Consider the following 26,419-nt stretch of genomic DNA (forward strand, 5'->3'; position numbering starts at 1 on the left):
AATGGTTTTCATCCTATGAGAATCCACTAGTATCTATGTGCGACTATGGAACTAGGGGTCATGAGTTCTGGTGCCAGCTTCTTCATCTTAAATTACTTACATAGGGATATGTGTCCCTCGCAAGGAGATGGGGGAGCACAATAAGGAGTCTTCAGGAGACGCCTATATGAGTTGTTGTTAGCGACTATAAAAAAAGCTTACGCACGCATGCTGACAGGTGCGCGTTTTAATTCCATCTGAGAGATCGTCTGCCGATCGTTTGCACATTTACCAAAAGGGAATAACTGCAAATGTTTGCAGACTACTCCATTTGCATACTACCGTAGAGATAATATATGAATCGTTTGATTTCTACGCAAGGGAGCAATAGCATTCTACCGATAAGAATGACCGTGAATCGTTTCCACTTCACCTTAGCGATATATACTTTGAAACGTTTGCATTCTACCTAAGGGAACGAGTGCAAGTCGTCTGCATTCTTCAAAAAAAAAATCATTTGTATTCTACTTAAGAGATGTCTGCGGGTCGTTTTAAATCTTCCCATATCTTTTGCACTCTACCTTAGATATCGTTTGTGGATTTTTTGCACCCTACCTAAGATATTTATTTACTTGAATGTTAATTAAAATGAAGCGCTTAGCCAATGTCTTAAATCCTTAACTTCAACAGTGGTTCGATTTAATTTGTTCAGCATTATGAAATGCGTGGGCGATGGGTTTCATATATAATTCAATTTGATTTGTGTTTTTTAAGCACTTCACCTGCTGTAGGAATGCCATACACAGCGTCTCATTGCAATGACTAATTTAGACGCTTGTTAGCAAGTTTACCTGCTGTGAAAATTGCCAGTTGGTATCCGATTTTGACCTGTCCGAACTTTGCGCTTTCATTTAAGCATGAAAGTGTCAGTCTGAAAGTTTAAAATATCATCGAACAGGCGACGTTTCATTTCAGAAGAACTAAATGTTAGAAAATGACGGCAGAAGTATCGAACAAAGGAAATCCATTTAAAAATTCACCCTAGCGCGTCCTTAATATATACTACATATATATCCTGTATGTCAATACCTTAAATGCACAAAAGCGAATTCTGGTAAAATAAGCATGAACAAGACGGACAATATATTTTTGATAAAATTTATTTGCACTCTTGTTAAATTGAGCATTCTACATTGAAGCACTTTTTAACAACAACCATGTTGCACATGACAATTTCCCCGCCAACGCAAATGTTTCATGTAAAAAATGGCATTGAAGAGAAAAAATATTATGAAAATAACGAAATGTATGAATGTTAAGTAGTGGGTAAATTAAAGCGAGATCGTTCAAACAGTAAGCATGGCGGAAGTATGTTTTCTGCACAAAGCATTTTCCTAAAATGTTCTATATCCTGATATACTATATTAATAAACTGCCTATTTTGCATCTGACAAATAAATTTTAAAAAGGGAGCTTATTCAAAATATAAGCAAAGTAGAGATGCGGTTTACATTGCGTGAAGGTATAATATGTTTTAGAGTTATGTTTCGAAAATAAGTGTTACAAGTACTTTAAACAAAGGGATGCAATTTAAAGAGTAAGCATGATAGAGTCATGGTTCTTATACACTGCACTTTACCTCAATATAGTTCACTTTAAAGGGAATTCCTATAGTTTTTTATGCGCATCTTTCTGCGCAGCCGGCACTTTCTATGGAAAACTGAACTGAGGTCAACATTTGTTGAAACATGTTACAGACAATCTTAAATATGAGGAATTTTGAATGAAATGACATTTTTGATAAGTTATATCAGTAATCAAATGTTGATACTGGTTTATGTTGTATTGACAAGTATCATGCCTGACAGGTATTTTGCTATTTTTGTGGTTGTGTTTTCACATCGCATTTTAGTACAAAGACAGTGTTGTTCATATAATGTAAGATAATTGACTTAGTACTGATAAGACAATCTCACCTTTCAGATTATTTAGTATTCAATTATAGAAAGAATTAAGAATTTTTAAAACTTTTTTTTAACTTTTAGCAGACATACATGTAATCAATTTGGCCAGGTTCGCGCCATTTCCGTCCGAACAGGTGTTGTATTCTAGCGGTCTTAACATAAAATTTAGCCTGGTGACCCATACATTTTTAGCCATTTTTATGCTCACAATACAATTATCTATACACAATAAGAAAAAGAAAAAATTCTATGAAAGAGTTTTTTTTCAAAATTTGAAAAAATATTCTTCACTATGGGTATTTTTCATTGAAAAGGTTCACAAAAGTAAATATGAAACAATATTTTTTTTCCATTTGTACCCATTATTGTAAGGATATAGTATTACAAATATGACTATGATATCAAATAAGTATATAATAAAATCTGTAAAATGGAAAAACCGTATTGTGCTGCTTGGATGAATATTTTGTTTGGTATTTATAAAAAAGCAGAAAATTATGAAACTGTTGAAAAATCGCTGGCAGTTTCAGCAACAGTGGGTGTGTTCAAAACAACTTTTCACAAAAACAAGCCTGGTGACCTATTGTTTTTATTTGTTCATTGTTTTCAGCACAAATTTTCCTATCATATATGTGAATTTAAAAAAATTCTATGAAAGGAAAAAAAACTATAGGAATTCTCTTTAACATTTGAACACTTATGCCTCGTGCAAGTATTTTTGATAAAGGGAGATAATTCAAAAAGTAAGCAAAATTGAGTGATGGTCCTTTTACAATGCATTTTCTCTCAGTACCTTCTGTTGTTTAGAGAAGAAAATCCCTATTACAATATCAGAATTGTGTTCAAAACAACTTTATTTATAAAATCAAATCAAGAGAGATAATGTTTTAAAAAAGCGGTCAAGGTATAGTTACAGTTTTTTCTTACGATTCCCCACTGTGTAAAGTTTTAACTAAATCCCAGTTATGCTCCTGGCAAAAGGGCATATAAATTGAAATATTTCAAGAAATAAACAATATAGGGTTATGGTCTTTGTACCGGGCACTTCAACTTAAAGGCATCTGTCATTGCGCGAAGTTGTAGCAAAATTCCTTTAACAGTAACTGTTTTAGAATAAAGTGCCACGGACGTAAGCTAGGCCAGACGGGTGGACAAATAGACGGAGACCATTACCTTATTTCCGTCGCCTTTCAGTTGAGTAACAAAAAGTTCAATTATCAGTCATAGCAGGTTGGGTATGGTCTAGAAACGAACCTTGGAACCACAAAGACCTTTAATATGCAAGAATGAGAAAGTGCATGCATTAAACATGCAAGTACAAAACTGCGTGCAAGAGTAACACCGTACAACCAGCAAGCTATGATGATGTAAAAAACTTGACATGTATACATTATTTTGCTATGACTTAAACAGAATGAATTACATATTATTCACATATATGCATACAGAATTAAAAAGATAAACCGGAAAAGTGGGATAAATGTTCGATAAAAGAAAAATATTTTCAGTCAAGGAACATTGTAAAATTCCTCAAAAAATGAGACCTAAACTTTTAGTGTTGGTGTATGATCTAGTTTTTTAAGCAAGATGTTGCAATGAAATTAAGGAAACATGCTGTACAAAGTTAATATCTGAATAAAATCCGCGACTCTCATTTGACAATATAGTGTGTCTATACCTATAGGCTCGAACAGGAAATTTAAACTTCGTGCAAATCTTTACGAGTGACTTTGATAAGCCTGATGGCCAGGGAGACATTGGACAATTATAAATGTCTAGTTATAATTCAGTGAAGGGCTGAATGGATATGAACAAAAATCCAAATTAAGGTCAGACTTTTCTCCTTTGGACACATTAAAATATCATTTTTCTCTGATAGGTTCGAATTCATCAACGATATAATAATGAAAGTAGGCATTTCTTTGATATTTTACTAACGATGTAACTCATTGCAGACTTGGAGCGGTCTTCTGCGCATGCCCGAAAGTGATAATCCGTTCTAGCGCACGGCAAAAATATGCATATTTTTGCATGTCCGCATGCATTTAGTGTACAATATGCATACAATACTGACTAAAGGTTAGGGTTAGTATCACCATGGTTACAAAATATATACATTTAAGATATTTTCGTTCAAATTTAGTTAATCCGGTATGTACCGGAGACTGTAATTTATACCGGCGCTCCAAGTCTGCATTGAGTCACAGTCTTTTACTAAAACATGACGTCATTAACGTACTAAAACATGACGTCATTAAAATGAATGAATGGAAAATGGATTTCATGTGATATGTGATCTTTTACAATAAATAACACATTTTCAGCTCAAAACAAATACAAAAATAAATATAACATGACTGTATAGATAATAATGATATTGATTCTAAACGTACATCGCAAGTACTTTCATACCAGCGATTGGACTGGCTTCTTAGATAATGCGAACAAATGTTTGTGACATGCAAGCTTTTATGAACAGACACAAAACAGTACAAAAAAGAACAACACCATCGAAAATGCACATATGACTGACGGTTTTGTTACATCTTTTCGTATCAGCATTGTGTGTGACACGCTTGAAAGTTTACAGACAGTATAAAAGACACTGTTGTTAAAAGCCAATTTGATAACAATAACAATGCAGCATTTAGCGCTGAGTGATATCAAACCACTAATGAGACAACAAAGTTATTTTTGTTCTATTAGCACCGTCTTCGAGCACATTATTCTGAACCTCGTGAACCTCGTGCTGTGTATATCACAGTGTAGTTACATTAATCTAGTAAGGAGTGTCCAAAGATTTCCCGTGCGCTATACGTTTGATATTTCTGAAGGGCATGTCAAATGCCAACGAGGCGAAAAATGCAGCGCCAAAATTCACCACCACGTGTCCGATAAATTGATATGCCTGAAATGAGAACGGTAAATACAAAAGTAAAAAGTGTTTTTTATGCATTTATATGATTTAATTAATTTGCATATTTTACGTTTCTAAATGTCACGCTCGGAGATCCATATATTATATTTCTAATCTATCTGTTTTGTACGGTGCCCCTAAAGTGACATGTTACACACTTTTTCTCCAATTAGGTAATAACTTATTTCATTTAAACGAAATAATCATTTCGTATAAACGAAATAAAAAAAAGTCTCACATTACCTAACTGGAAAAAAAGTGTGTAACATGTCACTTTAGGGGCAACGTAGTTTTGGATAACTGGCAAAATATAAACCATGGGGGAACCTAAAGACTTATTTTGTTTTGTATTGTGTCCTGTTATTTACATTTACTCCACTGCCCAAATTATGAAAATGTTTCTGTGACGGTTTATCTTTGTGTGATTTTACATTCGCAATTTGATTCACAGGTTACAAAATATATGTCTTAATTATTCCATTGTTATAACAGCAGAATGATACATTTCACTCGAAAAGCCTTCCATAAGACTCATGAAAAGCCGCCTTGATTGTAGTTCCAGGGTTCGAGCCATTCCAAATATTCGTATTGGTGCTTTCAGAGGGTATATTGAAACAAGATGGTGTATTGAAAATAATATATTTTAAAATAGTTACCATCTCGAAGTCGTTCAAATGTACGAGTGTCCGTCTAGTATAAACATCTAGCACCATTAGGACAGGGTGGATCAGGAATACAAGATACGTCAGTCTGGACAAAGGTACAAAACCCTTCCAGGAAAGGAAGTCTGCGACAGGACCTGCAAACAGAGTTATAGCGTTAAAACATCACAGTATAGGCACCTAGATTATAAAATTTGAGACGCTTAGATTTAAATAAAATTATTTCTACAAGTAATTAAAAACGTTGCTGAAATACGGGTGATTAATAAATATGAGCCGTGCCATTGGAAAACCAACATGGTGGCTTTGCGACCAGCATGGATCCAGACCAGCCTGCGCATCCGCGCAGTCTGGTCAGGATCCATGCTGTTCGCTAATAGTTTCTCCAATTCCAATAGGCTTTAAAAGCGAACAGCATGGAGCCTGACCAGACTGCGCGGATTCGCAGGCTGGTCTGGATCCATGCTGGTCGCAAAGCCACTATGTTGGTTTTCCCATGGCACGGCTCATATGTACTGTAATGCTCTTATTCGGACACGCATGCGCAGGAGTTTTATACTATTTTTATATAAAAATATATAAACTCATTACCGCATCTGTATAAAATCTCACTCGTGTAATTTGTACCCAAGCATCTTTTTTTTCATGCCGAGTTACAAAATAGCGTGTACATCTTTGCAAACTTTAATAGAATACATGATACTAATACTAGTAAACATCATTCAAAATTCTAGCTGGTACCTCCGAGATCTGATGCGCATGCATATACCACCCAGGCAACACAGAGAGCCCATACTGGTCTCCCGAGGGCCTCATACACCGCCATCTGGGTAGTAGTCCACGGTTCAAGATCTTCAACATATTTCGTATATGGAATGTAGACTAGTAAAATTCCGACGGATAGAGCTAACATCCATAGCACTAGGGCTATGATCTGAAAGAAATAGTAGTAATACTAAATAGTCTCATTCCGTTCCGCTTATGTAAAAATGCAAAAAGGAGATTTAATTTTTTTTTTAGCAGTTTGACAAAAAGAAAAGCAAAACTGAACTTACACGGCAATGAAATGTCATTTAGTTAATTCAGTTTTTTATTATTTTAACGTGTTTACATATTCAACCGGTCTAAGGACCGTCGAAAGCCTTTTAATTTAATCAAATTCTCTTCAGTATAATATTTTTGCGCAAAAGTCGTCGGCACATACTTTGTTCATTTTCTTATGGAACCACTGCTGTATGACAAAGCCCAAGGCGATGCCGACGCAGTACGCTGCCACACGGCACCAGGGTTTGATAAACACATTGTTCCAATACTCGCCTCCGTCCAGACGGCTTCTGTTCAAATAAAAGTGTAAAGAACCTCTCTACAGATGTTTGCACAGTTTTTTAGGTTAATGCATAACAAACAAACGAAAGTGTCATTAATGTCTGGCATGGTGTAATTTGATTCCAATTTAAACAGAAATGCAGGTCATCTAACGGGCAATGGTTTGAACTTATCAGAAATGCATTCATTATTATATTCCTTGTTTGGTAGGCATATTAAATACACACACACGACTTCAGTAACCTACGAAAGACCCGTGGTAACCTGATAAAATGCTTAACTTTTTTCGATATTGTGTTATTGGTCAAGAGATACATGCGCTACAAAAGAAACTAGTTGTACATGAGTAAACTTGTATTGACTTTTTCATTTCATTCATTAAAAACGAAAGAAAGGTAATAAATATAGATAGCATCAAGTTTAAAGTACATTTATCTAATGAACAAAAAAAAAATTAAATAAAAACAAGTTTTGACCATTTTACAAATGGATATCATCTGTTGCATCGCCGCTCTCGTCGCGAAAAGTTAAACCGTTTTCGAGATTGATTAGAAAACACTTCAAATTCTATCAAAGTGTATATACAAAACATTTAAACTTCTCATATTGCTTATATTATATTCAAAATTGATGGTCAAAGTTTGGTCACACTTGAACAGTATTAATCATACACAACAATTTTAAACTATACAAATCTTGGATGAAATTCATATTTCCCACCAGGAAACCAAGATAGATTAGCAAGCGAAACAGTTATCATATATCAGAGAAGCGACATTATATGAGCCGTGCCATGAGAAAACCAACATAGATCCATGCTGTTCGCTTTCAAAGCCTATTGAAGTTAGAGAAACCGTTAGCGAACAGCATGGATCCTGACCAGACTGCGCGAATGCACAGGCTGGTCTGGATCCTTGCTGGTCGCAAAGCCACTATGTTGGTTTTCTCATGAAGCGGCTCATATTTTTCCCGTATCCGTCTAAAGCAGTGTGCAACATACGTAAGCATTTCCCCAGGGTACTGGGACTCCTTCACGCCGGCGGCAATAATTCCAGCGGCTGCTACTATCCCTGTAATAGCTAGACCCATCGACCATGAGCTGGAAAAAAGAAATATAAACATTCAAAAAAGGTTCTCTAATAAAAAGATGTATTTATTTTTACAATTGCATAACCAACATACTAAAACCCATATCACACAGTACTCGTTATATACATAGGTTACATCTTTTGTCACTATATCTACAAATAAGTATCAGAAAAAGTGTGTGTATCTACGGCAAATTATTTATCATTCTAAGATATATAAATGCACGATAACCTAAAAGGCATTCCGTATTTACTATACTTTGATAAAACATACTCATATCGATAGTTGCTGTAACAACTATTCTTCCCCTGATAAACAATTCAAAATGCAATCAAACTAAATAAGTGTGAAGCCAACACACTGAAAAAAAATCTTTACAAACCTGCCCTATAAATAAAGCACCTGTAAGAAAATCGTTTTTAACTTTTAAGCATACGCAAAATGATGACATGCGTCAGATGTGATACGAGGATTTACAACTTGATGGTTATTATCGTGATGGTGAAGGTTCGAATCCCGTTAGCGAAGGGTCTTGTTCATAAAAAATACCTGTTGACGAGCAGCCAGCTAGTTCAATAATGATTGCCGGTTGCCTGCTAGGCCTGCCTGGTGTCTAACAATGACAAAAAGTAGGAATTGCGAAGTAATGCTGATCAGTGACTGAAGGTGTTCTTAGGTCAGACAGACTGACCCTATCAATAGAGTTACAAGAAAATACACAGACACACGCCTGTTATTCATTAGCTAATGTTTGATACTTACAAAGCTGTAAAGGAGAGTATTATAGGTGAAATCAAATAAAACTGCATGTTCACTGCAATGTACCAAGACCAAGCCATGCACTGAAAGTAAACAATCAATATACAGTTAAATCCTATCTTACGGACACACCACTATAAAGGACACCTCGCTATAAAGGACGGAAGATAACGATGAGAACAAATTGGTAATCACAAATAATTGACACCAACAATACATATTTATGTGCATCGGATCCTACGCTACCAAAGAAAGCATTATCGTGTGCTAGTGAGATTAGCCTTTGTGCCTTCAAAGCATTGTGTTTACGAAATATCCGTCCAGCGGGCAAGTGCGCATTGGGCGGTAATGAGATCTGCCGAATTACCGCCCATGCGCAGGTGGCCGAGAGACGGATATTTCCATCCGATTCGTAAACATATGACTGATATTTTTTCTTGCATATCGTATACATGCTAGCATTTTATTCTGGCAGATTATTTTTCTTGCATACCGTATTTTACAAATACGCGGGGAATTAACGTCCGTATGCAGAAGTGATGTTTTGATGTTACATTTATAAAGTTCCATTTTAGATTTAAGAAATAATTTATAGCAAAACAGTGCTTTATCACTATTTTCACACGATGGGCGGTTATACGTCGGGCGTAACAATTTCACGAGAGCGCAGCCCGAGTTAAATTATTTAGGACGACGTATAACCGCCCGAGTGTATAAATAGCGATAAAGCACTGTTTTGCTATAAATTATTTCGATTCTAATATGTTCTTTATTATAAAATTTATATCAAATATGATGGAACTGTTTCTTCGCGCAAGCATGGCGCCAATAGTAGGTATTTGATAAAACACACCAGGACCGGAAACGGTAATACATCTTGTGGCAGAATTCAGTTCGGGCGAAAATTATTGCGAATTATTCAACAAAGCGAATAACTAATTCGGTATGTGTATAAATTAATCGACACATTTGTGCAATGTGACATTTCCTTAAAACATGTTATTAAGTAAAATATTTCATAAAATTTGAAACCGCTATTTCATGATGCGTACATGATGCTAAATATCACGTTGGCGTGACGTTAACATAACATCGTTGTGATGATTAAAGCATTGTTAGCCATATTAGAATTATAGTTTGTAGCGTAACGTTATGTTCTTACCGTAAACTAACGTATTTTAAATCGAGAAATATACTATAAGGAACGGAGAGAAACTAACTTTTACGTATTTTTACATAAACAATACAATATCAGTGCATGAACCACTAGTTGTCATTAACAGCACGAGAGTCATCCTGCATTGGGGTGGGTGTTGGGGTGCCAGATGGGTTCTGCCGGCATGGGTAAAATCACCGGAAACGCCAGTCCGATGTGCAAGAAAAGCCGAAATCGTCAAATGAAAAAGGTTAAAAACTTTGAGTGCCGTACATCGAACTGTCTAGGCATTGTGTTTAACCAGTTTCATACTTTACCTGTTGCTGATATTAACAGTCAAGCTGTTACATGTTTCACGTTTATCATGGATACATTCAAGAATATCTGGCATTTTAAGCAATTCTTGATTTCAAATAATTTCTTTAAAAATTGTAAAAGAAAGAACATAGGGATGTGCAAGTTCTTTTGTATATGATACAATCTGAAGAAGGCCGCGACGTTATTCGGTCTCGGTTACCAATATATCCCAACGGCTTCTGAAAACTTTGATACACAAAAAACACCGTATATTGTGGCTACTCTTTCAGAAACATGACATGAAGACTAAATGTATCGTATGTATATGGTGATGAGTATACGACTCTTGTATATTTTTTTTTCATTCTGTTGTTCATGGAAATGGTCAACACATTTTAACCTATCCATAACCAGGGCACACAAAACAGCAATACTACCATAAGTATGTATTAAAGTTTTTAAAACTATTTCTTTCCTTTCTCGTTATTAAAACATGGCGTTGATCTTATTTTTGCAAGTCGCTTGAAATTTGAAAAAAAAAAACAACAATAAACAACAAAAAACACACACTTTCAAGAATAAAAATATACATTTGAGTTATTTTGAGTACGAACCACTTTAAACGAGTTGGCATGCTTCCAAGATTGATAACAATTCTGTGAGATAATAAATAAAAACATATCAATAGATACTTTCCACAATCATTGATATGATTTCTAAAATAAACATTCGGATAAATTCAACGCAATTCAATACATTTACAGTTATCAACGAACTTTTACCTAATGTCCAATATGAAAAAGGGTAAACATCAACGCAAGAATAAATATTCGGCCCTGACACATCTTTTTGTACACAGAAAATAATGTAATAACATCCCATAAATTGCATTGTTAATGTACTATTTTACTCTCTTTAATACATGCCCGGATCAAGTGAAAAATAAGTAGTTTTTATGCAAGAATTTAACATAAATGGCAAAACAACTAATTTAAAAGTGTATAAAGTCCAAAACAAAAAGATATTGAAAAATGCAATACAACTCATATACATTTTTCTTTACTTTCTAAATGAAATCACTTGTACAGGATGGAGCTAACTAGAACTTAACGATACTGACTTGTTTCTCCGGTTCAACACCGTCAACGCCAACGAGATTGTTAACATAGAGTAGATGTTTCCACCAGTCGGTCCTGCAGCTGTCGGCGACGGCAATGTCCTCCGGCCACAGGGGTCCTTGACCCAAGTACATGTACAGATATACAAATGTCACCATAACCAGCATATATGGCGGTGTCATCCTGCAAAATAATGGAAACATTTAAACCCGTGTTTAAATACATTCCAAGCAAACATTATTATATTGGTCCAAATACCGACAGACCATTATATGCTTATGACATTGGTCCGATATTCAGCCGATAACAGAAATTTACATTAAATCACCAGCTGTTGAAAACATTAACGTACATATATTACGTCAACATTATAAAACTATCGGCCCGATAGTCAGCCGATATCAGAAATTTACATCAAATCGCCAGCTGTTGAAAACATTAACGTACTAATAATTACGTCACCAATAAAAAAAACTGATATCAGACTATATCAGTTCGATATCGGCCTGATATGTCATGCTTACTGTGTTGATAATAACAAAGCTTGAAAATGAATATCTGTGTTATGTGAAAAAGTAGTAAATTAGATCCCTCGGAAGCATCGAGACCAAGGCAAAGAGTGAAAATTGCAGACCCGGCTTAAGCATTATTCAATCTTCAAATCTAAATGAGTTGAAATCAATAATCCCGAAGGACCAGAAAATATAGCAACACTGAGATGAAGTTGGGGCGACTTTTTACGGCCGCCACACAGCACTTAAATAACACCCGCTGTTATCTGGAAAATAGATCCCTCGGAAGCATCGAGAACAAGGCAAACAGTGAAAATTGCAGACACTGTTTGATTGAGTTTATTCATGAGCAGTAATGGAAAAAGTGAAAAAGAAATAAGACACAACTGCTGGCATTTCAGAGTTTACTAGTATAAGAAGAATGGAGGCGAAGTGACTTGCCAAACAAACAAATTGTTTCTGACAATATCTGAACAGCAAAAAAGTATAAGTAAATAAAAAAAAATCAACTATAAAGATATACTGTTATGGGAACAGCACATCTATTACTGCTTAACAGCGATTTGTTTTACTAAATATAGTATGTATACTGTTTTTCTGTCAAAGTACAGATTTTTTAGCCTGTGAACTGACCTCCTTCATATTTCCAGTCTATAGTGTAAACACATTTCATGCTGTTGCCAGCTTTAGCTTAAATGTTGAAAGCATTTTCAATCAGTTTCCTGTCGGCAAGAACTCCTTGAATCTTTTAGGGAAACATGCAATTATCCATTACTTTACGGATTTAAATGCGCAGGTATTAAGTGATGCTTAACATTTTTCACGGACCCTCAAAATCCATTTATTGCGTTAATAATAACGTCAAGCCATACTTACTTCCAATATTTTCCTAGATAGAATTTCAGCCATGTTTTGATGTTTACATCACTGTTGTTGTACTCACATTTATACAAGAACCAGTAAGAGATAAGGCATCCACTGAAATTAGAGCATTTTTAAACATATAGCCTGTCGTTGCTATTTAAAGGTGGATAATCAGATTTTGGCCTTGTAACGGATTTGTTCGAAACTTTAGCATCTGATCATTTACACTCATCTATGTTCACTTAACACTAAATACAAATTAGATTTTCACTGGAGGTATTTGTGAAATTTCATTTTCCTATCCTGGTTGCCCAACCAAGATAAGAGTTATTTTATCATAAGTATAAATTTGATAAACATACTTTGCCTAAGGAAATGTATAAATATTAGACATATTGTAATATATTTTTAAAATATTTGCATTAGAAATTATGTATTTAGATGGAATTCATTAGAAACGCAAGTTTGAAAAATTATTATTACCTCCCTTTGCCTATCTAGGTTGCGCAACCAAGATAGATTGGAAATAAATGAATTCAGAAGCTACACACAGCTTTTAAACTTGCATTTTGGTTCAGATTGTTCAATAGTTGATATGTCTATCAAATGCAAATGTAAAACTAGACATTGTATCGAAATAAAAAGAAATACCCAGCTTTTTATATACTTTCATATTAAAGGGGAGTAATTACAAAATTTTATAAAAATAATAAAATTTACATTTCAAATAGGAATCAAACTCTATGTAATCGGTCTTTTTGTTCCTTAAATAATTCTCTACCAGAATATACAAAAAGTAATAAATGTCATTAAATGTTGTTTAAATGTGATTGACCACCTTTAAAGCGGCCTGTTGGGCAAAAAAAGACATCCCTCACAAAAGACAATCAGGGTAAAGTTTATTTTGATATTTACATTGTTGTAATAGAAATAATAATTTTTTAAGTGCGCATAAACAAGCATATGCGCGCACGCGTAAAACATATTTACGTTTTGCGCATATGCTTTAGTAAAGTTTAAGCCCAGTGGTACACCATATTGATTTCAGTGAACAATCCGCAACGGATGCTTGAAAACAGTCTTGCTTGTGACATTCACGGCAAGACTATAACAGTTGCGTTTACGACAAAACATATGAGCCGTGCCATGAGAAAACCAACATAGTGGCTTTGAGACCAGCATGGATCCAGACCAGCCTGCGCATCCGCGCAGTTTGGTCAGGATCCATACTGTTCGCTAACGGTTTTTCTAATTGCAATAGGCTTTGAAAGCGAACAGTATGGATCCTGACCAGACTGCGCGGATGCGCAGGCTGGTCTGGATCCATGCTGGTCGCAAAGCCACTATGTTGGTTTTCTAATGGCACGGCTCATATTAAGTTACTTCTGATACATTTTAGAGGGCTTGGCACACATAAACATATGATTGAAAGACAGTGTAAATGATGTTTAAACGTGCACAGCTTGAGATGAGCTTGAAATGAGTTTTTATGTATTCACAAGTGACGTGCGGACATACCAAGACTTTGAAGACCTTGATATGTTTATTCATTTACCTGCAGAGAGATTATCCTTTTGTCCTGTATTTGTACCTCTGATTACTAATAGCACTTATGAATATACTTCAGGAACACTTCAGAAACACAATGATTTCAAAATATGATCAAGGCCACAATGATTAACGTGCCAAGGACGGAAAATAGTGCACTTTTATGCAGTAGTTTTAACCTTTACTGGAAACATGCATTGGTCACGCTACTCTGGTATGAAGTCAATTTCGGTACAAACCTTATCATGAAGAAGGTATCGGTAGCATACGGTGCAGACATGACGGCCTGCATGGTGAAGCGTTCCATCAGGTCGAACGAGTCCAACATATCAACTGAAATATGATCAAAGCAAATTGTCATGTACATCTTACATGATTAATCTATAAAAATACATTTTTTTAAATTGTAACTTAAAATAATGAGATAATTGGGATCTAGTTTTAATCTTAAGATTTTAAAAACGAAAAGATCACTTTCCCCGAGAGGCAATATCTGAACAATTTGACAAATAGCAATAAATGATATATTCTTGGCTTATATTGGATACATGAAGTTTATAGTGTTAGGCTGTATTAAAACGGCACATTCTGCAATGTAATATATTTAATACATTGTCAAAGATCATGCATAAACACTGACTTTGTAGCACAAATCTTAAAACTCTAGTATCTGTTTGGTTGTTTCTAAGCATATTTTTTTCTGAAACTGATATACGAAGAAGATTCCCTCTGAAACTACCCAAAAACTCAGTTACAACAAGTTTGAGAAAGATTATAGTTTATTCTGGTGCATTCATATTGAACCAAATTACAGATAATATTATAATTCTACCCAGATAAAGGACAAAAAGGTCACTCACCCGCTACCGGGACTTCAGACAAGGATTGGGCGATATAGAGATAGGTGTTGCCAAGGATAATCCACAGAATTGTGATCACACGTATACCGTATAAACAGGAAATATCGTCATCTTTTGTCTCAGTGCTTAGTACCGAGGGAATATTAGTGAATATAGAGAAACTCCGCAACAACTTCGTGACGACCCCTTAAAATATACAAACATGTACATAATTAGAAAGCTGAAATACCATCCAAGCGTAAACATAATCAAAGGACAGAAGGTATCTGGTTACGTTTCTATGACCAGGTGATTTAGCCTATTTTATTTCCGAGGAGAAAAAAAACATTTACCCAGAATTAGAATCGAGCCAACGACCACTTGCTGGCAATTTCTGTGCTCTAAATGGGCTTCTGGTAACTTACTACATACCTCCTCATGTTAGTTTTAATTTTTTAATTTTTTTATGTTATAGCGGAATGGAGACTGAGGTATCAACTGTTCGGCTTCCAACAGAGCATAACCCCTGCAAATACCGCTTTCGCTACGTAACTGACTATATACTTTAGCCCGCAGATACCTACTTTTTCTCGTTGCCCTTGAAAAAAAAACGTGTACAATGTACCCAGTGAATGGCTTGGACGACGACCCCTGCTTGCTTAGCTATCCCAGCTCAGCTGACCGCCTTGAACCAACACAGCACTTTAGATATGGTCCCCGTTTTAAGTTAATCAGATTAGCAGTTCAGCTGGTTACCGGTCGGGAAATCTACCAAAGTTCCCGTGCGTGTCTCTGAAATAATGTCTGGGGGGACGCATAGCAGTTGTCATAAGACCTAAACTGTTGCGATATGACTTTAAACCTCAGTCTAACAAAACGGACAAACGTTTATCAACATAACTGATTAATATGAGTTTCAAACAAATGCTAGATAATACACGTAACATTGGCAAAATAGCTATATAGGTCTAAATTAAGTGTTTGAAGACAACGCGATAAATCCATATATTTTTACTGAGTACTTGAAATCTGGTGTCAGTTTGGTGAACTATCCTTACTGCTGGACCTCGGGCGATAGTTCTGACTATCAACCGGCAAGCCATTCAATAGGTGCTTTCTTACATGAAATCAGAAACAAATTTTCAAATAGTTAAGTCCAGCTAAACATTATGTTGAGCTATAAGCCAACAGCTCACATTTAAATCTGCTATTTACATAATTTTGAATATGGTCGATATAGCTTACAGAGCATTACAAATTTGAATTTCTGTACTTGTTGATTAGATGTTTACACTAATTAAACTATAACACTATAAATGAGCTTGAATGGTAAAACTTACGTTCATCAGAACTATCACTTCTGTCTAGAATATTATCGGTCAAATCACTGTCAACAGATATATCTAGGCTGAGAGCATTTTTCTTTCTGTTCCTTCCTGCACGCGTCAATTTAACTTTAGACAGGGGATCTTTTATTTCTTGTTTGATGTCTTCTGCTTTTACTGGGTTGTCAGCTATAACACTGATTTGGCCATTTCCGGTCAAATTTTCTAATTCTTTCCCTTCAGTTTCGCTTTGCGTCTTTTCGCCTGACCCTGGCATATTGACATAACCGTTATTGTCGTGATATTGTAGATCTGATGGAGAATATATGTCCTGCAGAGTACCATGTTTCTTCTTGCGTTGCAGAAAACAAAAGTCGACTGAAGACGACACAATGACTAAAAGTACTAACCCACCTAGAATGCCACTGAAAAAAGCAATGCAAACGGGCTACCATTACATGATTCTCCAAAACTAAGATTTTATACTTAATTTTGGCACGGTGTTTAACTGAATACATTCTTTTGGTACCGAAATAAACAAAATCTCCGAACAAATACAATACATACAAATATACTTGGATTCTGCCACAAATCTTTTACTTACATAACAGCATGAGATTTGTCGTCCGTTTTGAAAGTTTGTTCTTCAGTACAGACAGCCCTGTCCACAGTTATATTCAACAGCCACCCTAGTATACCTGTAAAAATGAGTACATCTGGATCCGTATTTATCAATGATTAAAGTTCGAAATTTGAATTTAAGAACGGCAAATATTCCGTTTGTGATACATTGTAGCTTTGTTTCTTCCGAACTTAAATAAATGAAATTATGGTTAAGCTGTTTAAAGCTACAAAATGAACTTCCATGCAAAGTTTAAGGGTGATAGAGTAATAACAAAATTAAACATTCAAAGGCCTACGTCTAAGTTTCAGACTAAAAACTTCTATGCATATGGACCAAGGTTGAAAAGCGTCGATATGAACTTGACGTATCAATTTCATTCAGACGTTTCTGTCTCACTTGCAGCTTTTCCTCAATGCATGCAATATGACAATCGCATATGTTTCTGCTTCAGACATGTATTAGATGCATTATTCCGTGTTTAAAATAATGTTCAGTATATGAATTTAAAAATTGCAAAATCCTATGTCCTTTTACCCATAGAAATGTACAAGTAAATTTTGTTTCCTAAATTTGTAGGCATTCTAAAAGATCACATACCTAAATTCAGAAGACCTTCAATGTCGTCTTTATGACAGGAATCGGGTAGACAAAGACCAACGGAGAGTGTTAAGGGAACGCCGTATGTATTCTTAAAATGGAAGAAAATAATTACGAAAAAGAAAACGTTAGTGTTAAATCTGGACTATAAAATTGAGCCGCGCCATGAGAAAACCAACATAGTAGGTTTGCGACATGCATGGATCCCAGACCAGCCTGCGCATCCGCGCAGTATGGCCACGATCCATGCTGTTTGCTTTCAAAGCCTGTATTAATTAGAGAAACTGTTAGCGAACAGCATGGATCCTGACCAAACTGGTCGCAAAGCCACTATTTTGGTTTTCTCATGGCACGGCTCAAATGTTGTATTTTTATAACAGATTTCACAGACATCTCTCAAACAATATCATACACTTTTTTGCCTTTAATTAAAGTTGAAAGAAGATTAAAGACCTAAATCAACCTTTATCAAACTTTCTCTGCCACGGAAGCAGTGTGAGGTTGATATTACTCTTCCCAGGTCTTTAAAATCTGTATTTGACAGCGTAAAGGTTATTTGAGAAAAAATATTACGTTTGCAGTGGTTGCCATTTTGGTCTTGCCATAACGTCAAAATCATCATTTGAAGTCACTGATGAAGGTCAAGACACGTTTTTTGCTCCGTCTACGAGTCGGTATGTGTTTTATAGTTATTCACGTAACTATAATTTGCCAATAGAAATAAATGAATGCAAATAAAATAAGGACTTATCAATAAATGAATATATAACTTCACAATAAAGAAAACGAAATAGAACACTTGTTTTATAGCTTGAACTGAATGGAACAAGAAATGTTTTGATAAGTTTGTATGTTAACTGGGACTTTGATACTTTTCAGTCATTATACATATATATGAATGTACAGTAAAACTTGCTCCTGTACGTTTTTTGTAACTTTGTAGGCAATGCTCCTCAATAGCCAAAATATAGGAGAGGCTTGAACTTATAAAAACTATCGCATAAAGTAGCATACTAACAAAGAACTGTTTTCTGTATGCAGTTTACTAAGATATCCTGAAAGGCATCTAAGTAAGTCAGCTAGCTACACGTACATGGCAGTCGTGGGTCAAGGGAAGCGCAGTTTTCTTTTCTAAGTTAAACTTAAATTATATACTAGTATAAAATAATGGTTAAATCTTCTCCCAAGATAGGGTTTCACGGAAATAACCACTTTTACTAAAACAGTTAAAGACTACTACAAAAGCATACCAACCATAAATTTTCAGGGTAGCAGCACGGGGTCGTCATTGACTAATTGTTTAATTTCATGTCATGTTTGAATGTAAATTAACTTACGTTGATATGATCTCCGGCTATGCTTTCAATAAGACTTCTAGGAGGAGTGAAGGTCGCCCTGCAATATCGCCCCTGATATTTGACCTCAGCTTTAGCCCGATACTGCCCAAGAGTTGCATTGACCGGGATTTCAGCTCGGACTTTCTGGCACTGGTCATAGGTACCAATGAAGTACAGTACACCTCTCCTGATACCAGTGGTAGGCTTGCCAACCGCATCAAACACTGGTAATAATAAAAATAGAAGAAAAACATAGCAGAAAAATACACTACAACTTTAATTAAGAGACCACCCTAGGAAAGGATAAAAGGTGGCCTTATATCAACATTTTTATGTTCTTTAACAACACGAAAATGAGATGAAAAAGTGGTCTCCAGAAGAATATGGTATGTTGACACGCAAAGTTCACAAAAACCAAATCTTTAAAAATCATAAAATAGGTAAAATTTGCACACACTTAAGCATGACAGGTATCATCATTATGTATTACTATTATTATTATTATCATTATTATTTTTATTATCATAATCTATAATTATAATAATAATAGCAATAATGATAATGATAGTAATTATTATTATTATCATTATTATTGTTATTATTGATTTATTATTCATTAATACTATAACATTAGTCGATAACTTACAATTTCATTTTATTATTATAATTATTATTATTAATATTATCATCATCATTATCATCATCATCATCAACATTATTGACCGAAACTATAATCTTAGTCAGCTACTATTATTACTTTTATGATTTTTATTTTATCAATGTATAACGTCAACAATTTCTGGTAACCTAAAAACCGAACCCTTTAAGATTTTTTTTTGGTAATTTCATGTTGTTGCCTAAGGTATATATTGAAGTTAAACTTGTTGCATTTTGATTTACTAAATTATGCTGCGGTTACACTTAGCCACGATATCCACGATGTCCACGATTAAAAGAAAAACTCGGAGCTCCACGATTTATTGCACGGATTTTGTATTACTATGCTTTCGTACGCACTCAGTACGTTTTGTTACTACCTGCAGCGTTTTATTACGAATTTCAAACCAACCTGGTCGAGATCTGCCACGATTTTCATCACGTTCTCTCAAGTTCTCTTACGATTACCACGATATGCTATCACGCTTTGTCACGTTCTGTTTAGATCCCTCACGTTATCAAGTTTTGTTAAGCTCTCCTACGATTTATGGTCACGATTTGATCAAGATTGTCACGTTTTGAGCACGATAGGAGTATAAATAGGAGTCATGGGTCATCCTCTCATTCTCTCCAGAGATTTCAAAGAGGAACGAGCTATGCATCAAAGAGCTGAACAAAATGCTGAAAATGCATTTTTCGTGTATGCCTATAATAATTACTCGTCGGCAGCAGCAACAACGGACGGAATAGGGCAGGGTATAGAACAGACATGAGAAGAAGAAATAGAAAGCCTAAGACCTGGTGGGTGAGACCATGGTTAAGTGGAAACCGAAGGCACCAGCTGGGACAATACTTTCAACTTTTCACAGAACTCAGATGTGAAGATGTCGGCTCCAACGTCAACTATGTAAGAATGCCTGCAGATCTAGTGGAACTTAGAATCGTGTTTCCACGTTCACCAAGATCCCCATACGATGGAGCATCAAGGTCTGATGCGCTACGTTAAGGTCTGTTAAGCTGCATTACGCTCTACAACGATTTCCACTTTCTATCACGCTCTCTCAAGATTTAAGATAAATCGTGATAATCGTGGCAAAATTTTTGACTGTCAAAAATTTTGTCACGATCCTTACGATCAGCACGATTCCACCAAGTTCCTTCAGGATCACCACGATTCGATGCCATGAGCCCCCACGCTCACCACGCTTCTCTCAAATCGTGGACATCGTGGCTAAGTGTAAACGCAGCATAAGCGTATTGTAAATGTATTCATATATCTAATTAAAGCGTGTTTGGTATTGGCAGTAATTAGGAAATAACTGGAAAAAATACTTTGAATTACCATTGACAGTAATCATATTATAAATTCACAAGAATAAGAAATTAGATTCACAAGGATAAGAAAACAGATTCACTTACATGTTCAGTGGGTTTGCTTTTTAATTCAATAGACTTAAACAAAATTTAATAGACTTGAGGAAAGGGAAGAGACTTCTCCCTGAAATCTTAGCCTAGTTTAACCCATGTTACAGGAACTATTTACCTCAAATCCATCATATTTGTAACTTCTTTATACCTGTGTTGTGTTTATCAGAACTGGAATACATTTATGAAGTTAAATTAGTGGCGTTATTTTTATCAAAACATGGACAGAAACTGTTGTCAATATTTTAGCCACAAAACATGGGACTCAATCATTTTTGGCTGTGACTCAACATTTTTGGGAGTACTGGGACTCAGTGAAACTTTCAGAAAATGCGAACACTGAATATGAGGGATTTTAATAAACGACTTCAGACATAAATCGACATTGAGAACATTCAGCTCATCTAGGGGACCGATCTCACGACCTGTCATACTCTTGTGATCTTTTTTATTAATCTAGTGGGCCTTTTTTTCTGTTTTCATTAACGAAAGTAGGTGACATGATTAAATCTATACCGCTTATTTGTTTAATTGACAGAAATAAATGGAAATCAGTTGGTGTACTAAACTAAAAAGAAAGATAAAAGTAGCCTAGTAACCACGTTATCTTCTACCGCGTGTGTAGATCAAACACCAGTGTCAATTTATTTCATATTTACTTTATGTTCCAAACTTACAACAAGATAAGTCTTTTTATCTAATTCATTATTCAAATAATATGAAGTGATAAGTTACGGTCCCCCTAAATGATCGCTGTTTAATAGATCATTAGCCCAATGTGCACCATTTAGTACGATAATCTAAACCCAGACATTAATTTTACCCTTAAAATCAAACTTTATTTGCGTATTGTGACAGACAAAACCAGGTTGCTTTCCCCCAAGTTTTCAAAATAGACAGAAATGAAATAGCAAGTAAAAAACTTGTTAAAAACGTTTTCAAATTTCCAGATCTTTTCGAACGAAACCAGCACCTTTAGAATAGGTTACAGAACAGTGCATAAAGGTTATTGAAATACGTCATAGTGATACCTTTAATTGTCACTTTTTTACATTACCAACATTTCTTTGACTTTATGTTGTTTCCCTCGCTATATATTGATTATCGTAAAATTCAAGGTCAAGGTCACTTTCTCTACTATGGTGAGGATTATCATAAACAATGGTTAAACATAGATATCTAGTCTGAAAATTCTAGAGTAAATATATTCAAAATGTCTGAACTTCATACTCGCTCTGTATTAATTATTTTATTTTCCGCTTTTCGGGCAGTGCACGAGCATAAGTCTTTGGCCATATCACATTTTGAAGAATGCACGCATGTGATCATGCTAACAAAGAAGATCATGGAACCCATTTCAGATGTAATTGACATCTGGAACTCATTTCAGATGTAAATTGACATCTGCAATCAATATCAATGGTATGTGGTTCTTTGGAATATTTACCTTATGCTGCCATAATCACCCTTGTGACAACGGCATTTGTTACAACGCCTACATTGTTCCAACAGTCGAAAGAAGGCATCTGTAATTGCGAAGGGCTTGCCTAAAGAAGGCATCTGTAATTGCGAAGGGCTTGCATAAAGAAGGCATCTGTAATTGCGAAGGGCTTGCCTTACAGTTTAGTGTTGCAAACAAGACTGACAATGGTAAAAATTACAAATCGTGTTCTATCTGACAGTAGCATATGTTTTATTTTGACGCAAAAGTTATAACATTATACTTTTCAAATTTTCACTGAAATCGTTAGGGATACAGTGAACTTAGTAACTCGACTACACATGTATTACATTTACCGGTCATTCTGTAACATACAATCTTTCAAGTCGCATAGTTACGAAAACGTACACTATGAGTCCTGATATCGCATCCGCGCAGTCTGGTCAGGATCCATGCTGTTCACTTTTAAAGCCTACTGCAATTAGAGAAACTGTTAGCGAACAGCATGGATCCTGACCAGACTGCGCGGATGCGCAGGCTGGTCTGGATCCATGATGGTCGCAAAGCCACTATGTTGGTTTTCCCATGGCATGGCTCATATATTCATGTTGGCTAGCAGACCTTAAGGATTTAGTTTATACATAATTTCAGCGTATCTGAATCACCGACATACATGAATCACTATCAAGTACATGTAAAAATCTGCGGCCGTGAGTAGGTTTGTAAGTTTGTAATTGAGTCAGTTTATTTTAATCTTAATATCTAAAAGAGCACAATGTTGCCAAGGAGAAAAACATATCACCTTACAAATGATATATTTTCGTAGACAGGAAATATCGAATCGGTCTATAAACTCTTACTGTCAGGCCACTGACCTAATTTTACCTTTTTAAGATTAGAAAAAATGAGGTGATGTTAAAAGTTTTGAAATATGAACTCCCTTATCAACAAAAATATTTAAACATGAAATTCTTGCGTCATTTCGTACTGAATAGTTGTAAATGTTTGAAATGATAGTAAAATGTAGCAGACGTGTAATTTTCGAACGAGATAATAATGTAGTAAAATGTAGCAGACGTATAATTTTCGAACGAAATAATAATGTTCTGCTTTTCAATTTTTTTTTTAAATCAGTGATGCAAAAAATAAAGTCAGCCGAAGAAAGTAGTCAAAAAAGAGGGCGAACTTTTGAGTCTGAAATTCTCCAATCTATCTGGACACATGTACAACTGGGTTAAAACATAAACTAGGACGGCTGTTTTTTTCTGTGCAGCATAGTTCAGTTGCTTTCATTCTAGGTTAATATGTTTAAAACTAAGAACTTTTGATAAATTTAATAAATGATGGTATATACATACTGTCAAGTGCCCATTTATCTCCTGCAAAAAGGCGATCGAAAAACATCATAGTGTCTTTGTAACACTGGTCATTTAGTTGCCTGTCCGTTGAATTGTACGGAAAATAGTCCGTCACGCTTTTCATCTGGAGAATATCCGCGCCCATGCCGTAGTAATTTAACGCAGAAAGCAAATGAGACACATAATAGTCCCTGTCCTCAGTGGCGTTCCCGGATCTCAAATACCAGTCTGGTGTTTCAGTAGCGGCGTTCAGCTCTTCTATAAATATTTTTATCGCTCCTTTAAAAACCTCATTTTTCAGCAAATCTGGCAGATGGTGCAGCGCCCACGGTAAAACATAGCCCAAGAATCTCTCGGGTGGCTTGTCGTACTCTAGTATGGGCAAAGCTGCAACAAGGGAGTCCTCCAGATCCTGGTATACAGCCGGGTGGTCCATCAACGCCTGCGCTATAAACAGTAACTTGTCTCTTATGGGCATGCCATTCACTATACTCAAAATCATTGAGTTATCGAACTGAGAATCTACTTGCTGAACACTTGAAAATACTACACAAAAGCACAATACAACCAAAGCTCCTCTTGTCGTCTGCATCGTCATTTTAGACTTAACTTTATTATTGTTCTACTAATTGTTATACAAGTGCTTTACTTTTCCATATAAATGGGACAGAGTCCACTCGATCAATATAAAAATATCTTCAATATCAAAATTTCGACTTTTAAATTCTTCACTTTAATGCCATTTAATTACTTACACAATAATGTGCTAAAATATCCTATTATTTGATGAATTCTTTATTTGAATTATAAATTTTATAGCACAAAAATTACCACAACAACAACTCAGTTAGCTTTTGTAATCCATACTTTTCTATCGCACATTTTGTCAAGCGATTAAGTGAAAAATAAAATTGCACGGCACCGGCACTTCGTGCCTCGTGTGTATCCAAGTTTTATCTAACAGTTTGCCGAGGACAACCTGTTTACTGAAGTGACGTTATTTTTTTTTAGATATGATACTGCTTTGACCAAAGTTTTGAATGAAAGAGATTTTATCATATCCATATCAGCAAAATTAAACAAAAATTTAATTCGTTTATCGCGTACTCTCAAGATAGGGCGTAAATTTCCAAACTTATACTCCAAATTTAAACCGGAAAGACTTTTTTTTATTTATCTTTTTTGAACTATTAAGATTTTCATCCGCTGATATATGTTTCATAAATGAAGCTACTGACAATATAAAATTACCTTGTCAACGATATTAAAATTTATCTTTACACATTATTTATAACAAGTTCCGTTCGTAATACAGGTGATGCGCAAGTTCATATCATGATAAAGACTCATGCAAGGTTTCATCAATTTACATCAAATACTTTTTGGGCTAGGTGCGTACCATTTTTTCAGAACGGACGGACGGACGCACGGACAAGACCAAATGTATATGACCCCACCGCAAAATATCTTGCTACCATTTTCAGAGACCTTTAGAATGATGTACAGTTTACAGATACAGTCACAGTTCATGAAAAAACTAGAAGAACTTTATAGAAAGCTTAATTCTAACATAGCATCCATCGATTATGCTGTCGGAACTTCATGTGCACTACTTTCAAAACGCACCACGTAAACGTGACAACACTGTAAAATTTTAATTCTTTAAATTTTCCGACGGGCTGTCGAGCTTGCTTTTCTAAAGTAACTGTATTTTCTTGTTCGGGAGAAATATGATATACTTTACAGACATTGCCATTACTAGTGCTAACTTTCTAGAAATTTGTATGATTATATTTCCGATGATAGTCTCTGTTCTTTCCTCGGAGAATCTCTACACCATTGTGGCATTTTTTCTATTAAAGTCATCTCCTATTCATGCTATACGCTCTTGATCTGAAAGAGGGTCACGTTCAGACGACTTCAGCATTTTGAAAGTGAAAGTAGAAGTTGAGAAAAATCTATATTTAACCTCCGACTCCAGTATTCAGTATGTGATTATCATGAGTTAATAGTGTAAAATTATTACATGTTAAGGGAACACATGAGAATCGGTTGTTATTTTTTTCCATTCAAAATTGAAAGAAAAGCGCTCGTAACGATGTAGTGGTAAACTGCCTTAATTATAAAGTTTCATTTTTCACCATTGTGAAGTACGTATTCCTCAGTTGTGTTTTGGTCAAGAACGCGAGAAAGTTTTTATTGCCGCGGCGGCCCGGTTTCGATTCCAAACTAGGGCATGAGTTTTTCTTGATGTCGCATTTTTAAGATAGTTTAGAAACAAAAGTTCATGTTCTTATGTTCACGGTATGACGAAACTTCAACCCCCTCCCCCCACCCGACCCCGAAAAAAGATCATTTTAGCCAAAATCTTCAAGCCAAACCCTTGTTGAAACAAATCATCTGACTGGTTCAAATTAAAATAGATTGGTTGAAATAGAAATTGCAATATTGTTAATCCGACTATACAAAAAGATGAATTTGAATGGGTCGCCATCAGATCTTGAAATCTTATGCTAGGAACGTGAAGAACAAGTGTAAATAATGCAGCATTTCGAAACAGAAATAAGTAATATTACATTATTATAGACCTCCGGTCAATAGTGTATATTATATTGACCGGTCTA

At 35.3% G+C, this 26,419-nt stretch overlaps 1 protein-coding gene across 1 annotated transcript; it reads right to left on the reverse strand.

Moving 5' to 3' along the window:
- Nucleotides 1-1,121: 1,121 nt before the first annotated feature.
- On the reverse strand, nucleotides 1,122-24,813 carry LOC123527433 (uncharacterized). Its single transcript, XM_045306884.2, has 15 exons — nucleotides 23,796-24,813; nucleotides 18,915-19,138; nucleotides 17,578-17,668; nucleotides 16,960-17,053; nucleotides 16,371-16,780; nucleotides 15,052-15,237; nucleotides 14,431-14,524; nucleotides 12,656-12,757; nucleotides 11,270-11,450; nucleotides 8,700-8,779; nucleotides 7,849-7,947; nucleotides 6,727-6,856; nucleotides 6,264-6,456; nucleotides 5,517-5,659; nucleotides 1,122-4,851 (listed from the first exon to the last, which is right to left on the reverse strand). The coding sequence occupies exons 1-15, from the start codon at nucleotides 24,391-24,393 to the stop codon at nucleotides 4,723-4,725; spliced, it is 2,754 nt and encodes a 917-aa protein (XP_045162819.2). The 5' UTR covers nucleotides 24,394-24,813; the 3' UTR covers nucleotides 1,122-4,722.
- Between the last annotated feature and the right edge of the window lie 1,606 nt (nucleotides 24,814-26,419).

The sequence above is a fragment of the Mercenaria mercenaria genome, chromosome 14, assembly GCF_021730395.1.
Source record: "Mercenaria mercenaria strain notata chromosome 14, MADL_Memer_1, whole genome shotgun sequence".
NCBI lineage: Eukaryota > Metazoa > Mollusca > Bivalvia > Venerida > Veneridae > Mercenaria > Mercenaria mercenaria.